We start from the raw sequence: 24,464 nt of genomic DNA, 5'->3' as shown, positions 1-24,464 counted from the left end.
ACACCCCAGTTTGTTGCGAGGCCTGAGGCTGGCCCCTCTTCCAGTTTTGCCACAATGGTTGCCCATTTTTATCAAATTTAGAACGACATTGATTAGCCCAATGTTTTCCTTTTCCACATCTTGGACACAGGCCAGGTGGCTCTTTATTTTTGGCTGTAGTCGTTTGATTTGTTATATTTTGTTTATTTAAGACTGGGCAATTCTTTTCTAAATGACCAATTTGACCACAATTATAACATTTTCCCTCAAATGTTCTAACTTGTCCTCCTAAAGCAACCCCAGTTTTTGCTGGAGCCATTAGCATGGCTTTATGCATAGCCCCTCCAATTCCATCATAGGCTTTTACATACTCTGAGACTACATCTGACCCTGCTGGGACATTCCCTTTTCATGGCTTAATGGCTGATTGACACTCAGGATTGGCGTTTTCATATGCCATCAACTCCACTATGACCTTACGGGCATTCTCATTGGCCATTGACTTTTGAGCAGCATCTTGGAGCCTTGCCACAAAATCAGGGTAGGGCTCTTTAGAGCCTTGTCTTATTGTATTGAATGAGGGGCAGGTGGTTCCTGGGTCTTGGATTTTTTTTCCCAGGCTCTAAGGCAGATAGCTCTAACTTGCTCAATGGCCGCATATTGTATTATTGCTTGTTGATTAGTAGTGCTCCAATTTTGACCTGTTCCTAATACTTGATCTGCATCTGTGTTAACTGGAGGATTGGCAGCCCTATTTTTTCGGACCTGTTCTTGTGTCCCATCAATCCACCAGGTCTTAAATTGTAAAAATTGAGGTGAGAGTGATGATTTGGCCAAAATCTCCCAATCATAAGGAATGAGTCTATGTCCATGAGCAGTGGAATCTAATAATGTTCTTATATAAGTGGAGTTGGGTCCATACTGTTTTACTCCCTCTTTCATGTCTTTTAGCATTTTCATAGAAAAGGACTCATTTCTGGCATCAGCTCGGGGAGGCGCTCCCTCTTGGGCCCCTTTTCCAGGTGGTATCGGCTCTAATATTACCGGGGTCTGCCACGCCTCAATATCTCCATGTTTTGTCTTTTCAATAATTTTATGTAATGCATGACCCTGTCCACTAGGTGGTGCTGTAGGATTACGTCTCATAGTGGGCGACTGCGGCTATAGCGCCCTGCCCTGCGGTGCTGGAAACATCCTGGCTGTCCATACTGATACTCTGGGGGCGGCCGATACTGAAGTTTGGCTGGCGGCCAGTATTGATAGGCTACCGGCAGTTGGGTCTTATTTTCTACCAGCTGATGTTGTGGATACTGTATCTGGATTGGCATTGCTGGGATAGAGACTCTTTCCTTTTCTATTTGATATTCTCTTGGGGTTTGTACTTGTCTAACCTGCATTTGAGGTTGTAATGTTACAGGCATCTGAACCGCGGGAGGAGGAGTTGATGGCCATCGTGGTTTAGACTCTGATGGCCCCAATAATTCTGGACCTTTTCCCCCCAATTTTAATGGTTCAGAATATATTACCTCCTGTAATTGATTGTAGTCAACATTTTGTGCTGACCGAGCCATTACAGACTCTGCTACATATTTACAATGTGAACTTTCCATTCCTTTCTCAAATTCTATCCCTGCCTCTTCTTCACAATCTATTACACAGCTTTCAGGGGCATCAGAAACTGAAACGCTATCTTCTCCTGTTTGAAACGATTCTAAAGCTGCTTTAATAATGGCCCAATCATTCCATACTGTAAGTGGGATGATTTTACCTTCCCTATTTGCTTGTTTTAATTCTTTGCCAATTTTTTCCCAATCTTTTAGATCTAAAGTTCCTTGTTTTGGAAACCATGGGCAGAATTGTTCTATTGTTTGAAATAGTGTAATTAGATTTTCTGTAGAGGCTCTACCTCCCCCTCTTCTTAAAAGAATTTTAATGAAGCTGAGATAAGAGGCATATTTACTTTCAGTTTGTCCCATTGTTATCCTGGGTTCCTCTGAGCGCACGGACGTACTCGTTTTGTCCTCAACTATCACACCATAGCGTATGTTCACCTTACAGAACGGAACCCACGATGGGTGCCAGATGAAGGGGGCCTGCCCCTCCACGCCTGTGGGTATTTCTCACAAGGTGGAGGCGAGAGACAGAGAAAAGGAAATAAGACACAAAGTATAAAGGAAGAAAAGTGGGCCCAGGGGACCGGCGCTCAGCAAGTACAGACCTGCGCCAGCACTGGTCTCTGAGTTTCTTCAGTATTTATTGATCACTAGCTCTACTATCTCGGCGAGGGGGATGTGGCAGGACTATAGGGTAATGGTGGGGAGAGGGTCAGCAGGAAAACGTGAGCAAAGGACTCTGTGTCATCTGTGTCATAAATAAGTTTAAGGCAAGGTGCTGTGCCTGGATGCGCACGTAGGCCAGGTTTATGTTTGACTTTACACAAACATCTCAGTGCAGTAAAGAGCAGTATTGCCGCCAGCATGTCTCACCTCCAGCCACAGGGCGGTTTTCTCCTATCTCAGTAAATAGAATGTACGGTCGGGTTTTACACCGAGACATTCCATTCCCAGGGACGAGCAGGAGACAGATGCCTTCCTCTTATCTCAACTGCAAAGAGGCCTCCCTCTTTCACTAATCCTCCTCAGCACAGACCCTTTATGGGTGTCGGGCTGGGGGACGGTAAGGTCTTTCCCTTCCCACGAGGCCATATCTCAGGCTGTCTCAGTGGGGGGAAACCTGGACAATTCCCAGGCTTTCTTGGGCAGAGGTCCCTGCAGCTTTCCGCAGTGCACTGTGTCACTGGTTAATGGAGAATGGAGACTGGCGATGACTTTTACCAAGCATACTGCCTGCAAACACATTGTTAACAAAGCACATCCTGCACGGCCCTAAATCCCCTAAACCTTGAGTCAATACAGCACATGTTCCTGTGAGCACAGGGTTGGGGCTAAGGTTACAGATTAACAGCATTTCAAAGCAGAAGAATTTTTCTTAGTACAGATCAAAATGGAGTTTCTTATGTCTTCCTTTTTCTACATAGACACAGTAACAGTCTGACCTCTCTTTCCCCACAAATGGCATTAAATTATTTCCATATATTATAGAGTAGGTCCTTCCACATTTTGGAGAGTAGCAAATCTAGCTTTTTTGTACAGACTTAGAAATTATCTAAAGACTTCAGCCTTTTTTTTTTTTTTTTTTTTTTTTGAAACAGAGTCTCACTCTGTCGCCCAGGTTGGAGTGCAGTGGCACGATCTTGGCTCCCTGCAACCTCCGCCTCCCAGGTTCAAGTGATTCTCCTGCCTCAGCCTCCCCAGTACCTGGGATTATAGGCACCTGCCACCACGCCCGGCTAATTTTCGTATTTTTAGTAGAGACGGGGTTTCACCATCTTGGCCAGGCTAGTATTTAACTCCTGACCTTGTGATCCACCCGCCTCGGCCTCCCAAAGTGCTGGGATTACAGGCGTAAGCCACCGCGCCTGGCCAAGATTTCATCTTTTTACCTCATATTTCTTAGGAATTTAATGGTTATATGTTGTCTTTTTTCCCATGCCTTTTGGCTCAAGCAACACGTGTATCAGTGTTGACTTTTTCTTTCTTTGATCTAGTTAAAAAAAAAACCACATAATAATTCTTTGAAGAAAGGAAGGGGTTAATTTTTTCCCCTAGCACTTTCTTGAAGATCAAGGACTTTATCGATGAAAAAGTAGTAAATAGTTATTTGTAACCTGTGTGAAGCAGCAGCCTGACTTGAAGTCGTCCGTTCTTGCTAATGGTTACACCAGTGAATACTAGTGGAATTGTTTGGGCTGATTTTAGTTTCTCTTAATCAAAATTACTAGATGATAGAATTCAAGAACTTGTGCATGTTATTACTTGGTGTATCGATAATTATTTAAAAGTAAAGACTCTTTGTCATGCAAAACAAAAGGAGTTTGAGGCTCAGCTACTAAGCTGCTGGTTACAGAACCACTTTGCTAAACAGTAATTTTATACATCCCCACTCCGTGGTGGCTTATGAGAAATTCAATCCCTGATTGTAGTCCTCAAGCAAAATAACTCTTGACAATCATTAGGCCTCTGCAAGTGTGGGAATGAGGCCCGGCCGGGGGGAGGAGCGCACGCTCTCAGCCACGCCCCGCCCGGTGCCCGCCTTCGCCCCGCCCAGTCGTCGCCGGAGGTCACAGGGCCCAAGCTCCTAGAGGCGTGGCCAGGCCCCAGGCCCCACCCCTCTCCCCTGCGCTCTAGCAGGCTCGATCCATGCTCCGCCCCCAATCCAAGGCCCTGGCCCCTCCGCCTGCACCTGGCAGGCCCCGCCTCTTAGAACCCGACACCTCCGCCTGCGCAGGCCCGCTCCCCGGTCCTGTCTCTCAGGCCCCGCCCCCAGGTCGCGTCTCCAAAGTCCCGTCCCTCAGGCCCCGCCCTCAGGCCCCGTCTCCTAGGCCCCGCCCCCTCCGCCTGTTCCAGCGCGCGCCCGTCCCTAGGCCTCGCCCCCAGATCCGGGCCCCACTCCTCCGCCCGCAACTGCGCAGGCCTGTCCTCTAGGCCACACCCCCAGGTTCCCGCCCCGCCCTTCCGCCTGCGCCTGCGCAGGCCCGCTCCCCGAGCCCTGCCAACCATGGTGAATTTGGGTCTGTCCCGGGTGGACGACGCCGTGGCTGCCAAGCACCCGGTGAGAAGGCCGGTCTGGGACGCGGGCCTCAGACCCCACAAGCTGACCTGAGCGAGACGGGGGGCTGGGGCGTGGGGGTGCCTTCGTCAGGGAAGAGTGGCGGAGGCTGGGGGCACTCTCTTGCTAAGGGGCTCAGGGCGTCCGGGTTGGCATCGGGGAGGTGGGACGTGTCCAAGTGCCCAGGGTCTCACTCCTCCACAGCCAGGGTGTGCCCAGAGGAGGGACAGGAGAGGCGGTGAAGGAAGAGGGCAGGGGATCGAGCCTTCACCCGCCTCTGCCACCCCAGGGACTCGGGGAGTATGCCGCATGCCAGTCACACGCCTTCATGAAGGGCGTTTTCACCTTCATCACAGGTAGGCTGCGTCCAGGTGTCCTGCGGCTGGGAGAGAACGCACCCTCCTGCCCTGCCCTGGCTCCCCAGCAGGGGGCGCCAAGTCACCTGCCCGCAGGTGCTGGGGGCCTGGCAAGGTGGGCCCTGGCCATCCCCGGGTACAGGTTGATGGGGACCTCGGCTCTTTGCAGGCACTGGCATGGCCTTTGGCTTGCAGATGTTCATTCAGAGGAAGTTTCCATACCCTTTGCAGTGGAGCCTCCTAGTGGCCGTGGGTGGGTACTCCAGGGCCCCTGCCTGGGCTCTTTGAGGGGTGGGTTTCTGCTAGGGTTGGGGCTGTGGTTCTGCGTCCCTGACTCTGACGTGGAGCCCCAGGTCTCGGCGGGAGCCCCACCTGAGCCCACCCACCACGTCTGTCAGGAAGTAGCCTGTGCCCGGTTCTCTTAGCCTGGGAAGCACAGAGGCCCCAGCCCTCTTCCATTTCCTGCTCCACAGTTGCAGGCTCTGTGGTCAGCTACGGGGTGACGAGAGTGGAGTCGGAGAAATGCAACAACCTCTGGCTCTTCCTGGAGACCGGGCAGCTCCCCAAAGACAGGAGCACAGGTGAGAGAGCCTGGGGGTTAGCGAGAAGTGAATGCCACAGCTCCAGCACCCAGAGTTTTGGGCAGCCAAGCCTGGGTGCACCATGCGATAGCCTAGACAAGGTCCCTCCCTCTGGCCCAGCCTCCTCAGCATGTGACTCCCAGATGGGTTGGAGCTGGGGGTGGGCGCAGTAGACAGATCTTGGAGAGCTCCCTTTGAGGAGAAAGAACCAAGAGGGGCTGGGGTGCCCCTGAGATTGAGAGGAAGGGTACAGAGTGAAGGGTGTGGCAAGGCCACAGCAACCACGTGGGCACCCAAGAGGAGTGAGGCTGGACTGAGAAGCCCCGCATTGGACCCAGGCCTGGCCCCCACTGCCTGTTGTCCTTGTTACGGAACCCAGTTTCTGCCATGATAAAATGGGCACAGGGATGCCAAGCCACGATGGATGTGGTTCGAGCTTGTCTCTCTTTGCCTTTTACAGATCAGAGAAGCTAGGAGAGCTCCAGCAGGGGCACAGAGGATTGGGGGCAGGAGGAGTCTGGAACACAGCCTTCATGCCCCCTGACCCCAGGCCGACCCTCCCCACACCCTAGGGTACCCCAGTCGTATCCTCTGTCCGCATGCGTGGCCAGGCCTGACAAACACCTGCAGACGGCTGCTGCCCCAACCTGGGACCTGCCCAGGAGGTTGGAGCAGAAAGGGCTCTCCCTGGGGTGGTGTTTCTCCTCTAGGGTATTGGGATGCATGTTCTGCACTGCCAGCAGAGAGGGTGTGTCTGGGGGCCACCACCTATGGGACACGGGGTAGAAGGGGCCTGTACACTCTGTCATTTCCTTTCTAGCCCCTGCATCTCCGACAAGTCCAAGGTGACAGCTGGTGCTAGGGGCGTGGGGTTAATAAATGGCTTATCCTTCTCTCCACCCAAGTTTCCACCTGACCAGGTGAAAAACAAATCAGAAGGGTAAGATGATGACAGGTCACATGAAACCTTTATTACCCTGCAGTTGATACATGAGGATCACATGCAAGTTACATACTGAGGATGTACAGGGAAGTTCCCAGCGCTGAACCCCAGAATTAGACGTTCGCACCAGCCCCGTAGGCCACGTGACACCACCACAGCCTCTCTGTATGGGGGTCTGCCTCTGTAGCACTTGGCATGTAGGGGCAGAGCAAAAGGGGCCAGGCTGGCCAGAGCCCGGCTGCCGGGAGAGGAGGGACTTGTGGGCCACGCCCACCTGCCTATCATTCCCCACTCATCTATTAGCCAAAGTCACTCCCCAGAGGCAGAGCTAGCCTGTTGTAGCCGTGTCTGTGTGGAGGGAAAGCTTCTGAGTGGGCAAGCCTACACACAGCCCCGAGCCCCAAGAGGAGGAAGAGGTGGAGACCAGACGGAACCTCCACAAGTCCATCGTGGTTACAGCTGGCTTCCCCGCAGCACCGCTGACCCACAGCATGGGCCCTGCTGCCCCCGACCCAGCTCAGCTGCCACGCCTCACCTTGCCAGACACTGGAAAGAAAGTTTATTGAGTACCTACTGGGCCTTCAGAGTGACAGGAAGCTCAAGGTGACAGTGGCTTCAGCAAGATGGAGCTTTATTTTTCTGTTTTTTGTGTTGTTGTCGTTGTTCTTTGGAGACAGAGTCTCGCTCTGTCACCCAGGCTGGAGGGCAATGGCGTGATGTCGGCTCACTGCAACTTCCACCTCACCAGTTCAAGCCATTCTCCTGCCTCAGCCTCCCAAGTAGCTGGGATTACAGGCACCCACCACCACGCCTGGCTAATATTTATTTATTTATTTATTTTGAGATGGAGTTTCACTCTTGTTGCCCAGGCTGGAGTGCAGTGGTGCAGTCTCAGCTCGCCACAACCTCTGCTGCCCGGGTTCAAGCGATTCTCCTGCCTCAGCCTCCCGAGTAGCTGGGATTACAGGTATGCGCCACCATGCCCAGCTAATTCTGTATTTTTAGTAGAGACGGGGTTTATCCATGTTGGTCAGGCTGGTCTTGAACTCCCAACCTCAGGTGATCCACCTGCCTCGGCCTCCCAAAGTGCTGGGATTACAGGCGTGAGCCACTGCGCCTGGCAATTTTTATATTTTGAGTAGAGACGGGGTTTCACTATGTTGGCCAGGCTGGTCTCAAACTCCTGACCTCATGTGATCTGCCCACCTCAGCCTCCCAAAGTACTGGGATTATAGGCGTGAGCCGCTGGGCACCGCGCCGAGCTGAGCTTTATTTTTCTTTCATGTAAAAGTCCAAGTGAGTGGTCCAGGGTTGACAGGGAATCAGGGACCAGGCTCCTTTCAGTCTGCTCCCTGCTGTAGTGGTCTCTGTTCCCAAATCTGCCTCATGGCCCCAGGCGGCTGCACCAGCTTCGGCCATTGTGTCTTTATCTCATTTAAGAGGCAAGAGAGAGGGCAGCTGGCCTGCCACTGCTGCTCTCACTCTGTTGGCCTGAACGAAGTCATCAGGCGCATCCAGTGCCAGGATGCTCAGGAAGGCAGAGTTGCTCTGGGCAGCCATGCGCCCACTAAAATTCAGGTGTTTTGTATCTGAGGAAGAAGGACAGCAGGTAGGCTCTGCCTCAGCTAGATTCCAAGCCTGGCCCCCAAGAACGAGGGGGAGGTGAGCAGACCACACCCTTAGCAGGAAATCCCAGCACCCTGAGGGGGAGCTCCCGCCTGGGTGGGAGGGAGAGAAGGGAGAACCTGGAGTTTGCCTGGACTGGCTTTCCAAAAACAGTGACCAGAAAGGGAAGGGATCTATGTGACAGCACATGGGCAAAGGCCATTGTCGGGCTGCCTTGGGTCCCCTCAAATTCCTGTCCCCCAGGACCTCTGCATGTCTCTGTATTTGAAGACAGGGGCTTTCCAGAGGTCGTTAAGGTAAAATGAGGTCATTGGGGCGTCCTCATAAGAAGAGGAAATTAGGACACAGACACACAGAGGGACGGCCACGTGAGGACACGGAGAAGACAGCATCTGCAAGCCAAGGAGAGGGGCCTCAGGAGACACCAGCCCTGCTGACCCGTGATCTCAGCCCCCAGCCTCCAGGCTGCTGTTCACATCCCCCAGTCGGTGGTGCCTTGTTTTTTTGTTTTTTTGTTTTTTGTTTTTTTGAGATGGAGTCTTACTCTGTCATGCAGGCTGGAGTGCAGTGACGCGATCTCAGCTCACTGCAACCTCCACCTCCTGGATTCAAGCAATTCTCCTGCCTCGGCTTCCCAAGTAGCTGGGATTACAGGCGCCCACCACCACACTGGGCTAATTTTTGTATTTTTAGTAGAAACAGGGTTTCACCATGTTGACCAGACTGGTCTTGAACTCCTGACCTCAGGTGACCCACCCACCTCAGCCTCCCAAAGTGCTGGGATTACAGGCGTGAGCCTCCACACCTGGCCGGTGGCACCTTGTTATGGCCGCCTGAGCCTACTAAGGCAAGGCTGGGAAAAAGTACCCCATCTCGTGTGTACCCCATCTCGTGCATACGCCACAGAGTTCCAGGCTGCCTGGGGCTCCAGGCACTCCCCTCTAAGGGAAGGGTGGAGGGGGTGCAGAGATGGAGAACGCACCCCTTTTGGAGTGACACATGAACCCAAGACCCAGTAATTCCCAAAGGAAAGTGGGGGTGAAGCAGGGTGGGCTCCAGACAGCACAGAGAGGTCAGGGACAGAAGTCAGAAGAGATAAGGCGGGGGTGTCCCAAGAGCCAGGTTACCCAGGGCATGGAGCTTGGACTTGGGGCTGGAGGTGGGGGGTGCAGAGGGAGGTCCCGTAAGGCAGTATCAGAATCGTTTTAGGAGGCTCGTCCTGCTGCTTTGTGGAGGATGGCTTGGGGCATGGGAGGGGCCAGGGAGGGAACCCAGTGCAGGCGTGAGCTGCTGGTGCTGCAGACCCACCACAAACCTCCCCCTCAAAGAAAGCACATCCGCCCGGCAGAGCTCCTAAGCCTCGAGCAGCTGCCAGGAGACTCATTTCAATTAGGACACATGTCTGGAGGCCACCCCAAGGTGGCTGGGGGCAGAGTAGGGCAGGAGGCCCTGCAATTCCAGGGTTGCCCAGGCACTGAGAATCCTGGCTCTCATCATAATGGGCTGAGGTTCTGGGGACAATCTGAGTGGCAGCTCTGAGCAAGCTGAGCCCAGGGAGGCTTTGAGGTACACAGGGTCCCTCGGGGGGCCTGAGAGCAGCCATGAGGAGGCACAGTGAGACAGATGTGGAAGAGCAGACCCAGGAGCTGAAGACCATCACTCAGCTCCAGGGTGAGCCTGCACCGCCGTGACCAGTCTCCCTTTCCCGTCTAGGGGTTTCTGGGTGCACAACTTTTTGTGGGGAAAAGAGAGATCAGATTGTTACTGTCTATGTAGAAAAGGAAGACATAAGAAACTCCATTTTGATCTGAATAAGAAAAATTGTTTCTGCTTTGAGACGCTGTTAACCTGTAACTTTAGCCCCAACCCTGTGCTCACAGAAACATGTGCTGTATTGAATCAAAGTTTAATGCATTTAGGGCCGTGCAGGATGTGCTTTGTTAACAATGTGTTTGCAGGCAGTATGCTTGGTAAAAGTCATCGCCATCCTCCATTCTGGATTAACCAGGGACACAGTGCACTGCAGAAAGCCGCAGGGACCTCTGCCCAGGAAAGCCTGGGAATTGTCCAAGGTTTCCCCCCACTGAGACAGCCTGAGATATGGCCTCGTGGGAAGGGAAAGACCTTACCGTCCCCCAGCCCGACACCAGTAAAGGGTCTGTGCTGAGGAGGATTAGTGAACGAGGGAGGCCTCTCTGCAGTTGAGATAAGAGGAAGGCTTCTGTCTCCTGCTCGTCCCGGGGAATGGAATGTCTCAGTGTAAAGCCGACCATTCCCATTTGTTCTATTCTAAGATAGGAGAAAACCGCTCTGTGGCTAGAGGCAAGATATGCTGGCAGCAATACTGCTCTGTTACTCTTTGCTACACTGAGATGTTTGTGTAACGTGAAACAAATCTGGCCTACATGCACATCTGGGCATGGTACCTTTCCTTGAACTTATTCATGATAAAGATTCCTTTGCTCACGTTTCCCTGCTGACTTTCTCCCCACCTGTTGCCCTGCTACACTCCCCTCACCAAGATAGTAAAAATAATGATCAGTAAATACTGAGGGAACTCAGAGACCAGGGCTGGTGCAGGTCCTCGCATGCTGAGTGTGCCAGTCCCCTGCGCCCGCTGTTCTTTCTCTATACTTTGTGTCTTTTTTTTTTTTTTTTTTTAATGAGATGGAGTCTTGCTCTGTTGCCTAGACGGGAGTGCAGTGGTGCGATCTCGGCTCGCTGCAAGCTCCGCCTCCTGGGTTCACGTCATTCTGCCTCAGCCTCCCGAGTAGCTGGGACTACAGTCACCCACCACCATGACCGGCTAATTTTTTGTATTTTTAGTAGAGATGGGGTTTCACCGTGTTAGCCAGGATGGTCTCGATCACCTGACCTCGTGATCTGCCCGCATCAGCCTCCCAAAGTGCTGGGATTACAGGCGTGAGCCACCATGCCCAGCCTCTGTGTCTTATTTCTTTTCTCAGTCTTCATCCTACCTGACGAGAAATACCCACAGGTGTGGAGGGGCAGGCCCCCTTCACTTTTAGGGGATGTTTGTTTGGAGACAGAGTCTCGCTCTGTCACGCAGGCTCGAGTGCAGTGGCATGATCTCGGCTCACTGCAACCTCCGCCTCCCGAGTTCGAGCGATTCTCCTGGCTCAGCCTCTTGATTAGTTGGGACATCAGGTGTGCGCCACCACACTCAGCTAATTTTCGTATTTGTATTTTTATTTATTTATTTATTTTGAGACGGAGTCTCGCTCTGTCACCCAGGCTGGAGTGCAATGGTGCAATCTCAGCACACTGCAACCTCCACCTCCCGGGTTCAAGTGATTCTCCTGCCTCAGCCTCCCGAGTAGCTGGGATTACAGGTGCCCACCACCACGCCCAGCTAATTTTTGTATTTTTAGTAGAGACGGGGTTTAACCATCTTGGCCAGGCTGGTCTCAAACTCCTGACCTCAGGTGATCCACCCGCCTCGGCCTCCCAAAGTGCTGGGATTACAGGCGTGAGCCACCGCGCCCAGCTTATTTATTTTTTTGAGACAGAGTCTCATTCTGTCGTCCAGGTGGAGTGCAGTGGTGCAATCTCAGCTCACTGCAACCTCCACCTCCTGGGTTCAAACAATTCTGCCTCAGCCTCCTGAGTAGCTGGGACTACAGGCACACACCACCACACCCAGCTAGTTTTGTATTTTTAGTAGAGATGGGGTTTCACCATGTTGGCCAGGCTGGTCTTGAACTCCTGACCACAGGTGATCTGCCCACTTCGGCCTCCCAAAGTGCTGGGATTACAGGTGTGAGCCACCGCTTCTGGCCTAGGACTTTTAGTTTTAATACAGGGACAATCCAGGACATGGAGGGGAAAACAGACCCCCCCACTGCCCACTCCCTGACAGAGCTGGGAGAAGGGATCAAAGGGACCTGCATGGAGGGACTAAATCGGAGAGAGGGGCTTCAAGGAGACGTGAGCATAAGAGCAACACGGGCCCCAAAGCCAGAATGGACAGGAAAACACCCGCCTGCTTCCATGGGCAGCAAATCTGGAAGGGACCACAGGACCCTGCCATCCCTCTCCTTTGCCTCACCCTCCCCACCTGTCCACCTCCCCGCACCTGTCCACTGAGAGCCCTTCAGACAGCTGCTGCTGGGCAGTGGAGCGGTGTCCCCCAGGACAGGGCGGGAGGAGGGATCTTGGCCATGGAGGTGGCATCCCCCTGGACCCTGGGGCCTCCCTGATGCGAGCCTCCCCCGGGGAATTCCAGGCCAGGCCCTTGGCCCAATCCTGGCCACTGTGTCCCCTCCACCTGCCCACAGAGCAGTGTCGGGCACTCCAGATCCAAGGCGTGAAAGAGAATACGGACCAGAACAAGGCCACGCTGGCCCTCCTGCGCAGCAACATCCGCCGCGGGGCCCAGGACTGGGCTTTGGCCAAGAAGGTGCACAAACGCCGCCCCTCCCCTCTGCCTGGCAAGCAGGGCAGGAGCTGAGTACACACACACTGGGAGGGCGGGCACCGCCTCTCCACCCCCACCCCAATCTTTCGGGCACCTCCTCTCCACCCCCACCCCAATCTTTCTGGATCCAGGGGGCATGTGAGGAGGGGCTCTGCTAGGACCTGTGCCCTGGGCTCCAGTCACCCCAGCATCCGGTGGGCAGGTTTCCCACCACCCAACCCAAGGGCTTGGCATCTGTGAGCCCACATCCTGCAGCAGGGGCCCCCTCTGGCTCTCCGGCCAGCTAGGGGACACCTGGGCCCTCCTCTGCATACCCCCCTTCCACGTCGCCTCCGAACTTGGATGGCCAGGATGGGGTCCCGCGGCTCTCTGCTCCTCGTGGGAGCAGGGATCTCGCTACTGGGCTAGCGTGGGATACAAGAGGCCCTGGGGAGAATGCCTGGAGGAGCCAGCGGCTGCGGGTGCGCAAAGGGCCCGCTCTAGCTCAGCCGTCGCCGCTCCGCAGTATGACCAGTGGACCATCTCCAAGGCCTGTGGGAAAAACTTGCCTTTGCGACTGGCGCACTGCCGCAGCACCATGGAGGTAACCAGGCAGGAGGGGCCTCGAGACCCAACCCTCCCCACCCCTGCCAGCACCCCCCCACTAGATGTTGCGGAGCCGACGAGGGACGGAGCAGGTGCCCAGCCCCAGGTTCCCTGTGGGGTTGCCACAAGCCTCCACCCGCCCGCCTGCTGGCGGGCTCCATGGCGGCCCCCTACGCAACCACGAGTGGGCGGTGCCCTTCCCGACCCAGGTGGTGCAGGAGAAGCTGCGCAAGTGCGTCTTCGACCGCGTGAACATGCACAACCTACTGATCCACCTGGTGCGGCGGCGCGGGCAGAAGCTGGAGAGCATGCAGCTGGAGCTGGCCAGCCTGCGGAGCCAGCCCGACGCCAGCAAGGAGGAGCTGCGGCTGCTGCAGGTGGAGAGGCGGGGCTGGGAGGGCGGGGCGGAGTCCACTGGGGCAAGACTCACGGGAGGGGCGGGGCCACCGGGGGGCGGGACTTGCGGGTCCCCTGGGGAGGACTCACGGGGGGGGCGGGGCTAAGAGAGCACGACCCTCTCTGGAGAAAAGCCAGCCCCGACACCCTCCGGGCGGCCGGTCCCCACGCCCTCTCACTGCGCCCTCGGTCCGCCCCAGATCATCCGCCAGCTGGAGAACAACATCGAGAAGACAATGATCAAGATCGTCACCAGCCAGAACATCCACCTGCTGTATTTGGACCTGCTGGATTATCTGAAGACAGTGAGCCCAGCGGCCCGGGAAGGGCGGGGGTCAAGGGCTGGGATCTGGGAGGGGCGGGAGCGTCCTGGGGCGGAGCCGCCCCGCACCCGCCAGGGAGAGGGAGCTCTGCCTGACCACCGGCTACGCAGGACGCCGAGGCATGTGGAAAACGTTTTTTTAAACTTCATTTTTGGCTATTCCAAAAAAGCATATCGTGGGGTATATCAGAATTCTTCGGACTTTCTTGCACGTATTAAATGATTTGGTATTGTTTGTACCTTGCTTGTCATTTTCTCATTGCCTGGGCCTCTGAGAGTCAGACAGGTCCTGCACCCTCAGAAAGTCCTTGCACCTTTGAGGGTCCGCTGGGCCTGTAAGCAGGGCTTGCTGCCATCCCAGCCAGCCCACCCGCCCTGCTCCCTGCAGACGAGGCCAAAGGCAGCCAGCAGTCCGATTGTGAGGGAAGACCCCCTTCATGGGAGGCTGAGCACCGCCCCTCGGGCTGCCAAAAAGCAGAACCTACTCCAGATGGGCTGTAGATAGGGAGGGAGAGCACAGGAGGTGCTAAGAGGAGCAACCTGTGGATGGGGCGGGGAGCCAGCTGGAAACACCCTCACCCTAAGACTGGGCAAAGGGGAGCTCTGGAGAGCCATGCTTCGGGAAGGTGACAGCATGGAAGTGCAGTTTAGGAGGAGTGGTGGACGGGGGCTGCATCGCAGCTATTTCCTGCTGCGGTCCCAGCCCAGGTGGCTCTCAGCACCGTCCTCTGCTTGTCCCTCTTGCCTTGGCCCCTGGTCCTATTGGCTCACCTGGAAGCCCTGCCCCTCTATCCTTCCTGGGCCCACCCCTCTCCCCACCCCTCTCCATGCCCCTCCTTCGCCTGGGTGCTTTCTGTCCCCCTGGTAGCGCCTTCTTCTGTTTAGAACATACACACTTAAAAAACAATTATTCCCGGCCTGGGCATGGTGGCTCACGCCTGTAATCCCAGCACTTTGGGAGGCCAAGGCAGGCGGATCACTTGAGGTCAGGAGTTCTAGACCGGCCTGGCCAACATGGTGAAACTTCATCTCTACTAAAAATACAAAAAGTAGCCTGGCATGGTGGTGCGTGCCTGTAATCCCAGCTACTCGGGAGGCTGAGGCACGAGAATCACTTGAACCCAGAAGGCGGAGGTTGCTGCAAGCCGCGATCGTACCATTGCACTCCAGCCTGGGTGATAGAGTGAGATTCATTCTCAGAACAAAGGAAAAAACAAACAATAATTCCCATAGTCATCCATATTTTTAAAAATGAAGATTCTACACTTGTAGTTTTGTTTTTTTGTTTTGTTTTTTGAGATGGAGTTTCACACTGTTGCCCCAGCTGGTGTGCAGTGGTGAGATCTCGGCTCACTGCAACCTCCGCCTCCCGGGTTCAAGCGATTCTCCTGCCTCAGCCTCCCGAATAGCTAGAATTACAGGCGCCCACTACCACGCCCGGCTGATTTTTTTGTATTTTTAGTAGAGACAGGGTTTCACTATGTTGGCCAGGCTGGTCTCTAACTCCTGACCTCATGATCTGCCTGCCTCCGGCCTCCCAGTGTTGGGATTACAGGCGTGAGCCACCGCACCTGGCCTATACTTGTAGTTACAAAAAACAAACCACTATAGGAAAGCTATCCTGAGCACGTATGTACCTGGTTCTGGGCTAAATAATTCCTTTTACACTCAATTCATCCTGATGGCAACCTTCTGAACGAGCCATCATCTTACAAATGGGGACACTGAGAGAGATTAAGTAACTTTCCCAATGTCACACAGCTAAGCTAGCTGGTCAGAAGCTGCCTTGGCCTTGAATCCTGACTCTCTGACCCCAAGCCCATGTCTTGAGCCCCTCTGTTTCACTTCAAAGCAGAGCTGTCCCCAAACCTCCCCGGGTTTCAGTCAGCCTTTTCTGCAGAGCATTTCATCACAAACTCTCTCAGTCTCTCTGGGTTGTTGGACCCTAGGTGGTGAAAGAGTCCACCAGGCCAGCACTGTCCACTCCCTGTGAAACACCTTTCATCAGCGTTGTGCCCAGCGGGGAGTGGGGGAGGTGGCTGGGGCCACAGAGCAGAACCTATCACTGTTCTCAGGGCTCTTAGTCGGGGGATAAAAGCTCGGGGCAACTGCAGCCCACTCTGTAGGGGCCACAAGAGAACCCCATTCAACACAGGTGCTGGCAGGATACCCCATTGAGCTGGACAAGCTGCAGAACCTCGTGGTCAACTACTGCTCAGAGCTATCGGATATGAAGATCATGTCCCAAGATGCCATGATGATCACGGATGGGGTCAAGGTGAGCTCAGGGCCCAGGGCTGGGGGCCCTCCAGGGCTGGCTCTCTTGTGTCTTCCTGGCCAGGGTCTCTCAGGAGACCCCCATGCCCACACTGCCTACAATCCCCGGAAGGATCCAGTGGCCAGCCCGGCCAGCCTGCTCTGCTCACCCACTGGACAGAGCGGGTCCCATCCAGCACAGGAGCCATGAAGTAGAGGAGAGGGAGAGAACTGGCCGGGCCAGGGCGGGGGTCACCTATTCACCCAGTCTGTGCCAAGGTCCCTGCAAGGCTCTGGGGATACAGCAGGGACCGGGACAGGCAGACCCTGTCCTCCTGAAGTGGGTGGCACTCATCCAGTAGTCCATGAAGAAATGCCACACAGCCCCTGAGCCAGCTCGGCAGAGACAGGTGGGGTGGCAGATGGCTTTCCAGGAAGACAGTGCTTGAGCTGGGCTGAGGGATTGAACCTGCAAAGGTCAGGTGTGGCCAGGGCTAGGGAGGAGGAGGTACAACTTGGGAAAAGGCCCTGGGCTGGGAGGGGCGTGATACATGGAGCAGCGTGTGGCCAGGGCAGTGGAGGCTGCAGAGGCACAGGCCCCAGGAGTCCACGGAGGCGGCTGGGCTGGGGGCCCAAGGACTGACCTGGAGCCCTGGGAGGAGGTGGAGGAAAGATGTGACCAGGTCTGTGCTTCAGAAAGGGTGTACTCAGGCTGCAGGGACTGGAAGGTGCCAGGGCAGAAGCGCTGATCACCTGGGCATGCCCGGGGTGGAGAAGGGGTGGCCAGGAGCGACGGAGCTGAGAACTCAAGAGGCAACCACACTAAGCGCTGGCAACGCGAGTGGCGAGGGTGAGAGCAGTGTCTGGGGTGCGTGAGCAGGGGTTGGCAGATGACGGTTTTAGCTGCCCAAGGGCACGCTGGAAGAGGCCAGGTTTTGGGGAAGAGGATGAATCTGTCTTCAGGCAGGCTGAATGCACTTCCGTGAGTTCTAGGTGGACCTGGCCAGGAGGCAGCTGGGGGCCAGGGGCTGGAGGGCAGCAGAGCGTCTGGGCTGGCACATGCTCTGAGGCATGGGCAAGGAGGGCCGTGAGCTGAGGAGCCACGGGCACAAGTGGTTTAGGAAAAGGGTGTTGCCATTGGCCGGGGATGCAGTTCCAAAGTCTAGTAAGGTGAGCATGGCCAACTGCCCGCTGGCTTTACTGCCATTAGGGGCCTTGTTGAGACAGCTCCCCAACCCTGTGCCCACCCACGTGTCCCCAGAGGAACATGAGGCAAAGGGAGGCGTCCTTCATCGAGGAGCGCCGGGCAAGGGAGAACCGGCTCAACCAGCAGAAGAAGCTGATCGACAAGATCCACTCGAAGGAGACCAGCGAGAAGTACCGCCGGGTAAGCCCCAGGCCAGGGCCTGGCTGGCTGCCCATCCCCATGACAGCTGGGTGGACACAGGCTCAGGGCCACCACTCAGGGCCCACTCCCTGCAAAGGATGTCTCATCCCTTCCCCGCCCCCACCTCCCATCAGGGCCAGATGGACTTGGACTTCCCCTCGAACCTGATGAGCACAGAGACCCTGAAATGTAAGCGCTCAGCTCCCCACCTGCCCCCAGCCAGGGTCCCAAGGAGAGGCTGGCACTGATTCGGGCCAACGGATCAAGTCACCCTGAGGCCAGGTGTGACATGTGGTCGCCAGGGTGAAGGGAAGGACAGGTCCCTGCCTCTCCCTCCAGAGGCTGAGAGCCTGTAGCCAAATGTGGCCTCAGAGATGCTGGCCCCAGCACCCAAGGGCCCTGCACCAAGGGCCCAGTCTCCAGTGACTCTGCAGAGGATGAGCATCCTGACCCCTAAGCTGCCTCTGAGAAGCACCACCGGGCCCACAGTGCTGCGCCACTCACTCCGGGTCCGCCTCTGCTCTGGGGCTGCCTGGGGCGTCCCTGCAGGGCTGGGCTGAGGAGGGAGCAGGTGGGGGTGGGGCAGGCATCTCTGAAGGATGCCTGTGTCTTGGGTGGCCTCCCCAGCAGCTGGGCAGGTACAGAGGTGTCTGACAGCCTTACACAGAGCCCCTGAGCCATCCCTGCATGCTGACTGCCCCTCCCCTCTGCTCTGCCAGTGAGGAGAAAAGAGACCTCCACAGGAGAAATGGAATACCAGGCGGGCGTGACTGCTGTGGTGGAGAAGGTCAAGAGTGCTGTACAGTGCTCTCACGTCTGGGTAATGCCCCTGGCGCTCCCAGAGAATGGCAGGAGGGTGGCTGAGCCTCTCACGTCTGGGTAATGCTCCCTGGCACTCCCAGAGCATGGCAGGAGGGTGGCTGAGCTGGGCTGGGGTCTGAGGCGCTCTGAAATGGACATACAAAGTGGCAACTCCCTCGGCCGCCCCAAATCCTTTTATCTTAATCCCATCTGCGTATCTGCGTTTATTATTATTAGGCCTTGAGCTCCCAACCACTGCCCTGACACAAGCTTGTCCACTGTCAGACAAGTGACTCAAGTGACACAACGTCCTTCAGTGATGATCTCCTTATCTCTACATGGGGTTATCTACTCTCTCTGCCTGCCATTAGGGTCGTGTGCAATGACATCCACAAAGCGCTTCACCCCTGCTAAGTGTGGTGGCGCACACCTGTGGTCCCAGCTACTCAGGAAGCTGAGGTGGGAGGATCGCTTGAGTCTGGGAGGTTGAGGCTGCAGTGAGCTGTGATCGCACTTGTGAATGAGCACAGAGAAAGTGCACTAGCCTCTAGGAGGGGCCCAGAAGAAACCAGTTCTGTGAAGCCCCCTCTGCCCACCTTCCCAGCCCACACCTGCTTCTCTCTCCCCCGGACTGGCCAGGACATTGCTAGCCGCTTCCTGGCCCAGAGGAACACGGAGGAGAACCTGGAGCTGCAGATGGAGGACTGTGAGGAGCGGCGGGTGCAGCTGAAGGCCCTGGTGAAGCAGCTGGAGCTGGAGGAGGCCGTGCTCAAGTTCCGCCAGAAGCCTAGCTCCATCAGGTGCCCCGGGCTTCCGGGGCTGCGGGCCACCCACCCCAGTCTCACGAAGGCCCCGGGCTGCAGCCAGGCTGGGAGCTGGGAGTGTACCCACTGCCAACAAGCCTGTGTGTCCCACAGAGGGGCCAGGGGGCTCCACTTGCACACACCTGAGCTTCCGAGTCCCTGATTCTGGCACAGCACCCAACTCAGGACTGGGCTCCTGGGTGGCCCACCATGGCTCTCGGGGCTGTGCCCCTCACTGCTGTGTCCCTATTGCCTTCTGCAGCTTCAAGTCCGTTGAGAAGAAGATGACAGACATGCTAAAAGAGGAAGAAGAGAGGCTCCAGCTGGCGCACAGCAACATGACCAAGGGCCAGGAGCTGCTGCTGACCATCCAGATGGGCATCGACAACCTCTATGTCCGGCTGATGGGCATCACCTTGCCTGCGACCCAGGTACCAGGAGTGAGGCTGAGCTGCCACACACCAGGTCCCTGGGCAGGGCCAGAGGGGAGATGAGACCCTCCTCCCGGCCTACAGAGAGAAGTGGTGCTCTCCGACACCCTCGATTTGAACAGCAAGCTGGCGTACTGCGAGGGGAAGCTCACGTACCTGGCTGACAGAGTGCAGATGGTGTCCAGGACCGAGGAGGTAGCCCCGGGCTGGGAGGAACCTGCACAGCCCACGTCCCCTCAAAGCTGACAGGCTCCCGTTCAGAGTGTCTGCACGGCTGAAGGGGGCTTTGCCCTGCAGGGCGACACAAAGGTGAGGGACACCCTGGAGTCCTCGACTCTGATGGAGAAGTACAACACTAGGATCAGCTTTGAGGACCGGGAGGAGGATATGATCGGTACAGGCCCCGGAACTGGGGCCCGGGCTGCAGGCGGGTGGCTGGAACAGAGGTCGGGGTGGCGCCGGCTCCCATCCCACCGGGACATCCTGGAGGGACAGCGGGGCTACAGGATGCATCAGTTGTACCTGCAGGACTTTAATTGATGGAGGTGACTTAGTGATGCCATGGGGAGGCTAAAGCCACTGAAATACCTTGTTAATTTCTCCGAAAGGAGGAGGCATGCCATGCCAGACAGGCCCGGAGGAGAGGCACCAGGGCTGGAGCAGGGAGGAGCGCGGGGAAGGCCTGGGCCGGAGCTTCCACTGGGGGTTCTGCGGGAAAGGCTAGGCAGGGCAGCGTGAGCCGCTGCGAATGGGCTGGGCTGAGTCCTCCCGGCACGCTGGGGCTGTCCCTGGGGCAAGGCACCTGGCCCGGGTCGGTGGAGGGCGGGGGCGAGAAGCGGGTCGGGCGGCTGCGCCTAGGTGGGGTAGCCCCGTGTGCGAGCCGCCGCCTCCGCCCGCAGACACCTTCCAGTTCGCCGACATGGACCACAGCTACGTCCCTTCGCGCGCCGAGATCAAGAGGCAGGCGCAGCGGCTAATCGAGGGGAAGCTCAAGGCGGCCAAGAAAAAGAAGAAGTAGCCCCGCCGCCCCGCTCCCTGCTTTGCTACACAAATAAACATTTTTCCAGGACTGCTGCGGACGCTGGGGCGACCGGGGTCTCGGAGAGCAGCACGGGACACGCAGGATCGGGGGAGGTTCTGCGTAAGGAGGTAGCCCGGGCCGGGAACTGCGCGCCAGAACCGCGTGCGCATGCGCCGACCGCGCGCGCCGCGGCCCTCGCGGCGCCCCGTAGCCGCGCGCCCCTCCCGTCCCGCCGAGCCGGCGCCAAGATGGCGGCGCTGACGCCTGGAGAGCGGCCGCGCCGGAGGCCGCGGGGGCCGGATCGGAGCAGCCGCGGCTGAGGTTCCCGAGTCGTCGCTCGGGGCTGCGCTCCGCCGCCGGGACCCCGGCCTCTGGCCGCGCCGGCTCCGGCCTCCGGGGGGGCCGGGGCCGCCGGGACATGGTGCCAGTCGCACCCCTTCCCCGCCGCCGCTGAGCTCGCCGGCCGCGCCCGGGCTGGGACGTCCGAGCGGGAAGATGTTTTCCGCCCTGAAGAAGCTGGTGGGGTCGGACCAGGCCCCGGGCCGGGACAAGAACATCCCCGCCGGGCTGCAGTCCATGAACCAGGCGTTGCAGAGGCGCTTCGCCAAGGGGGTGCAGTACAACAGTGAGTGCGGCGGGCCGGGGGGGCGCGGGAGCGCCGCGCGGGTCTCCGAGCCCAGGCCCAGGGCGCCGCGCGGTGGTGGGTGTCGGTCTCGCCTGCTTGCCGGTTGTGGGGTGCGCTGGGCCCGCCGGGCGCTCCGGGAGCGGGGGCGCGGGCCAGGGGACGCGAGGAGAGGCCAGGCCAGGCCAGGACCGGGTCCTCGCGGCCCCCGAGCCGCGGGTCGTTTCCCAGCCGCACTCGCCTGCCGCGTGTCGCTCCCGCCGCGCTGTGCAGTGGAGCGGGTCGGCGGCGGCGGGGTTGGCCCGGCTGCCCGGCCCGGGGGTGATTACATAATGCCAAGCAGGGCCCGCCGGCCCGGGGCGCCGCGCCCCCGACGCTCCACGGTGCCCAGCCCCGGGCACCACTCACCTGCAGGAGGTGCGGGGAACCCAGCCGGCCTTGGCGCTTTCAGCGGGATTTTTCTTTGTTGACTTCCTACTGAGTTTGAAGACAGAATATTAGCTACGCCACACATTCTCGCCTTTTTTTTTTAAGAAGCGTTTGTAAGAGACGTATCTAGAAAAGCTCCAGAAGGCACGGGCTGACTTGCGACTGTAGGAGACATCCCATTTCTCGTAGGAAGGAGGAGTCATTTACGGACTCCTGAGTGCCTGAGACGCTCCATTCCTTTGTTACAAATTGTGTAAATTGTCCTCGACCTCTTATGAGTTTTTCTATCTTGCGGGCTCTTTCCCAGTAGTTTTTGAAAGCTTTTATGTGGTTCCCTGTTTTGACATTGCTTCCCTCTTAGCCATTTCCGTATGTTTCTATGAGGTTTTAGGACGCTACGCCTATCCAGTTTTTTGGTCACTTTAAGGGGAGCCTTAGAGCCTCCGTGATATTTCCGTGGTAATGTAGAATTTTAAGAACTAATGATCAGAAAGACTCTTGTGCAGGTTTAAAAGCAAGTTCATGAATTCGCCTGCCGTGTGCACGGAGAGAGGCCGTAGTTCCTGGGGCTGGAGCTAGTCCAGGAGGACAGTGAAGATGTCGCCTTCCTTAGTCCCCCGGCCTGTGAGCAAGAGGAAGCTGCAGACCACTCGGGCCACCCTCACCCAGACACCTTTAGCAGTAAGCAAGATAAAACAACTTCTTAAAGATAAGTCTGAGCATCTAGGTATGAAGGTTGGTGTCCGGGCCGGGCACGGTGGCTCATGCCTGTAATCCCAGCACTTTGGGAGGCCAAGGCGGGCAGATCACGAGGTCAGGAATTCGAGACCAGCCTGGCCAACATAGTGAAACACCGTCTCTACTAAAAGTACGAAAAAAAATTTTTTTAAAGAAAGTTGATGTCCGAAGCAAGGGCCGTATTGGCCTTTCTTATACTTTAGAACATACGACGACAAAGACGATTTTGATGAAGTTCAAATTAGAGTCAGCGTGCTCATCAGAAAGAAGGCGCAGCCAACACGTTTAGGAACAGAAACGGATTATGTTGAAGACAAACAATCCATTGCATTTGTGTTCAGTAACCCAAGCATCAAAGGAACTTGTGGCTGGGGAGGAGGCTTGACTGTCTGAAATCTCAGGACTCCTCTGTCCAGGAGCTCCCAGACTCCCGCGGAGTGGAAGCCTGGGGGCTCGCTGAAGAAGTCACGTGACTGGACGTGCTTAATGCGTGGCTGTCTGGTAAGGAAAATAAAGTGGTGCATTTTGAATAAAAATAAAAGCTGATTTTAAATGTGTTATAATTGAAACTTTATACATAGCTGGCATTCGGAGAAGAGAATATTGAGTCAAAATAACTGAGTTTACGCCAGTTTTTAGACTCTGCATTTGGATCCGTTATTTAATTTTATTGCTTACAGTATTGGCTAAGCTCAGTATTAGTCCCTGGGAAATCAGGCCTGGACCTGGAACACTGTTCACCTTCTGAAAAGGCTCCCCGAGGGTCCTGGGCGAGGTCCACCTCATGCACCAGGACCACCCCTGTGTGGTCCTGGGCGAGTGTGACTAAAAAGGGCAATGGGGTCCTTCCAGAGGAGAAAAGCCAGTCTCCAGTACTTGGAGAACAGGTTATGATCTCCTAGAACTGAATGAAAGGTGGTGAGACAGAGAGAAATTTGAATTTGTACCTAAATTACATTTTAGAAAGGTGCTATCTTTATAGTTGAATAACATGCAATTTAAAAACTTTTGAGTTTCTGTGTTAGAATAGAAAGTTTCTAGTTTTTCTTTTCTTTTCTTTTGTTTTTTGAGACAGAGTTTTGCGTTTCGCTGTGTCGCCCAGGCTGGAGTGCAGTGGCGTGATCTCGGCTCACTGCAAGCTCCTCCTCCCAGGTTCACACCATTCTCCTGCTTCAGCCTCCCGAGTAGCTGGGACTACAGGCACTGGCCACCACGCCTGGCTAATTTTTTGTATTTTTAGTAGAGGCGGGATTTCACCGTGTTAGCCAGGATGGTCTCAATCCCCTGACCTCGTGATCTGCCCGCCTCAGCCTCTCAAAGTGCTGGGATTACAGGCGTGAGCCACCATGCCCGGCTTTCTGGTATTTATTTTCTCAAATATTTTACAGAGCGTAACAGACCAGCAATGTGATCAAGACAGAGTCGAGGGTTTTGGGGGTGAGAGTTTCTGGGAACTGCTGCGGGTTTCCCGGAGTCTGGGCTCTCCTCCTGGGCCCTGCATTTGCTCGGAGTTGCTAGTGGTCCCGGCAGACGTGTGGGACACCCATTGGTTGTAGAATAAAAACTCGAATGAGACATTGGACCATAGTGGATGAAAAAGTCAAACTCTGTCAAATATTTGAAGAGATTTATTTTTGAGCTGAATATGAGTGACCATGGCCCGTGACACAGCCCTCAGGTGACCCTGAGGACATGTGCCCAAGGTGGAGGGCACAGCTTGGTTTTATACATTTTAGACATGAGACAGTAATCAAATACATTTAAGATATATGTTGATTTGGTCCACAAAGGCGGGACAACTTGAAGTGGGGGCTTCCAGGTCAGAGGTAGTTTAAAAAAATTGTGTTTTTTTGCCGGGCGCGGTGGCTCACGCCTGTAATCTCAGCACATTGAGAGGCCGAGGCAGGCGGACAACCTGAGGTCAGGAGTTCAAGACCAGCCTAGCCAACATGTCGAAACCTCGTCTCTACTAAAACTATAAAAATTAACCGGGTGTGATGGTGGGTGCCTGTAATCCCAGCTACTCAGGAGGCTGAGGCGGGAGAATCGCTTGAGCCCAAGTGGCAGAAGTTACAGTGAGCT

General features: G+C 56.0%; 3 protein-coding genes and 2 long non-coding RNA genes across 12 annotated transcripts in view; 4 read left to right on the top strand and 1 right to left on the bottom strand.

Annotated features, from left to right (window-relative positions):
• Nucleotides 1-4,507: 4,507 nt before the first annotated feature.
• Nucleotides 4,508-6,483, top strand: TMEM141 (transmembrane protein 141). 3 transcript variants are annotated; one of them, XM_001162853.7, is made up of 5 exons: nt 4,508-4,650; nt 4,937-5,003; nt 5,173-5,256; nt 5,477-5,584; nt 6,045-6,483. In XM_001162853.7, exons 1-5 carry the CDS (start codon nt 4,597-4,599, stop codon nt 6,056-6,058), a joined length of 327 nt encoding a protein of 108 aa, XP_001162853.3. In that variant the 5' UTR covers nt 4,508-4,596; the 3' UTR covers nt 6,059-6,483. The 3 variants fall into 3 exon arrangements, with proteins under 3 accessions (XP_001162853.3, XP_016817663.2, XP_016817662.2); XM_016962173.4 differs by having other exon boundaries at nt 4,543-4,650; nt 4,856-5,003; XM_016962174.4 differs by lacking the exon at nt 5,173-5,256 and having other exon boundaries at nt 4,539-4,650; nt 4,856-5,003.
• A 2,899-nt stretch (nt 6,484-9,382) lies between these two features.
• CCDC183 (coiled-coil domain containing 183) lies at nt 9,383-20,641 on the top strand. 5 transcript variants are annotated; one of them, XM_063787377.1, is made up of 15 exons: nt 9,696-9,824; nt 12,034-12,101; nt 12,452-12,573; nt 13,097-13,174; nt 13,386-13,553; nt 13,773-13,877; nt 16,050-16,172; nt 17,412-17,537; nt 17,672-17,726; nt 18,257-18,357; nt 18,978-19,138; nt 19,404-19,572; nt 19,657-19,767; nt 19,870-19,966; nt 20,472-20,641. In XM_063787377.1, the coding sequence occupies exons 4-15, from the start codon at nt 13,169-13,171 to the stop codon at nt 20,588-20,590; spliced, it is 1,341 nt and encodes a 446-aa protein (XP_063643447.1). In that variant the 5' UTR covers nt 9,696-9,824; nt 12,034-12,101; nt 12,452-12,573; nt 13,097-13,168; the 3' UTR covers nt 20,591-20,641. The 5 variants fall into 5 exon arrangements, 4 of the variants coding, with proteins under 4 accessions (XP_016817672.1, XP_009456023.1, XP_063643447.1 ...); XR_010148528.1 differs by lacking the exon at nt 12,034-12,101 and having other exon boundaries at nt 9,383-9,824; nt 19,695-19,767; XM_016962183.3 differs by lacking the exon at nt 12,034-12,101 and having other exon boundaries at nt 9,383-9,824.
• Nucleotides 18,548-20,472, bottom strand: LOC107976827 (uncharacterized). Its single transcript, XR_001721107.3, has 3 exons — nt 20,161-20,472; nt 19,729-19,863; nt 18,548-19,437 (listed from the first exon to the last, which is right to left on the bottom strand). It is a non-coding gene; the product is annotated as an uncharacterized LOC107976827 (long non-coding RNA).
• Nucleotides 20,642-20,806: 165 nt separating the features above from the next.
• The window catches only part of RABL6 (RAB, member RAS oncogene family like 6), a 32,393-nt gene continuing 28,735 nt past the window's right edge, over nt 20,807-24,464 (top strand). Inside the window, exon 1 of one of the 2 annotated variants that reach the window (XM_016962178.3) lies at nt 20,807-21,218. In XM_016962178.3, the coding sequence (XP_016817667.1) occupies nt 21,089-21,218 (130 nt within the window). In that variant the 5' untranslated portion in view covers nt 20,807-21,088. The remainder of the gene's footprint in view (nt 21,219-24,464) is intronic. The other variant, XM_016962182.4, reaches the window with a different exon arrangement.
• On the top strand, nt 22,151-22,887 carry LOC134807618 (uncharacterized). Its single transcript, XR_010148529.1, has 2 exons — nt 22,151-22,325; nt 22,586-22,887. It is a non-coding gene; the product is annotated as an uncharacterized LOC134807618 (long non-coding RNA).

The sequence above is a fragment of the Pan troglodytes genome, chromosome 11 (genome assembly GCF_028858775.2).
Source record: "Pan troglodytes isolate AG18354 chromosome 11, NHGRI_mPanTro3-v2.0_pri, whole genome shotgun sequence".
Classification (NCBI taxonomy): domain Eukaryota; kingdom Metazoa; phylum Chordata; class Mammalia; order Primates; family Hominidae; genus Pan; species Pan troglodytes.
This window is presented reverse-complemented; position numbering and strand designations above follow the sequence as displayed.

Bases quoted from the DNA above. Each gene is read 5' to 3' on its own strand.
- TMEM141 (XM_016962173.4), top strand. From the start codon at position 4,597: ATGGTGAATTTGGGTCTGTCCCGGGTGGACGACGCCGTGGCTGCCAAG. The intron at 4,651-4,855 runs GTGAGAAGGCCG...CTCCACAGCCAG, and splicing joins CCGTGGCTGCCAAGCACCCG to GGTGTGCCCAGAGGAGGGAC. The intron at 5,257-5,476 runs GTGGGTACTCCA...CCTGCTCCACAG, and splicing joins GAGCCTCCTAGTGGCCGTGG to TTGCAGGCTCTGTGGTCAGC.
- CCDC183 (XM_009457748.4), top strand. From the start codon at position 9,755: ATGAGGAGGCACAGTGAGACAGATGTGGAAGAGCAGACCCAGGAGCTG. The intron at 17,538-17,671 runs GTAAGCCCCAGG...ACCTCCCATCAG, and splicing joins CCAGCGAGAAGTACCGCCGG to GGCCAGATGGACTTGGACTT. The intron at 19,573-19,656 runs GTACCAGGAGTG...CCCGGCCTACAG, and splicing joins TCACCTTGCCTGCGACCCAG to AGAGAAGTGGTGCTCTCCGA.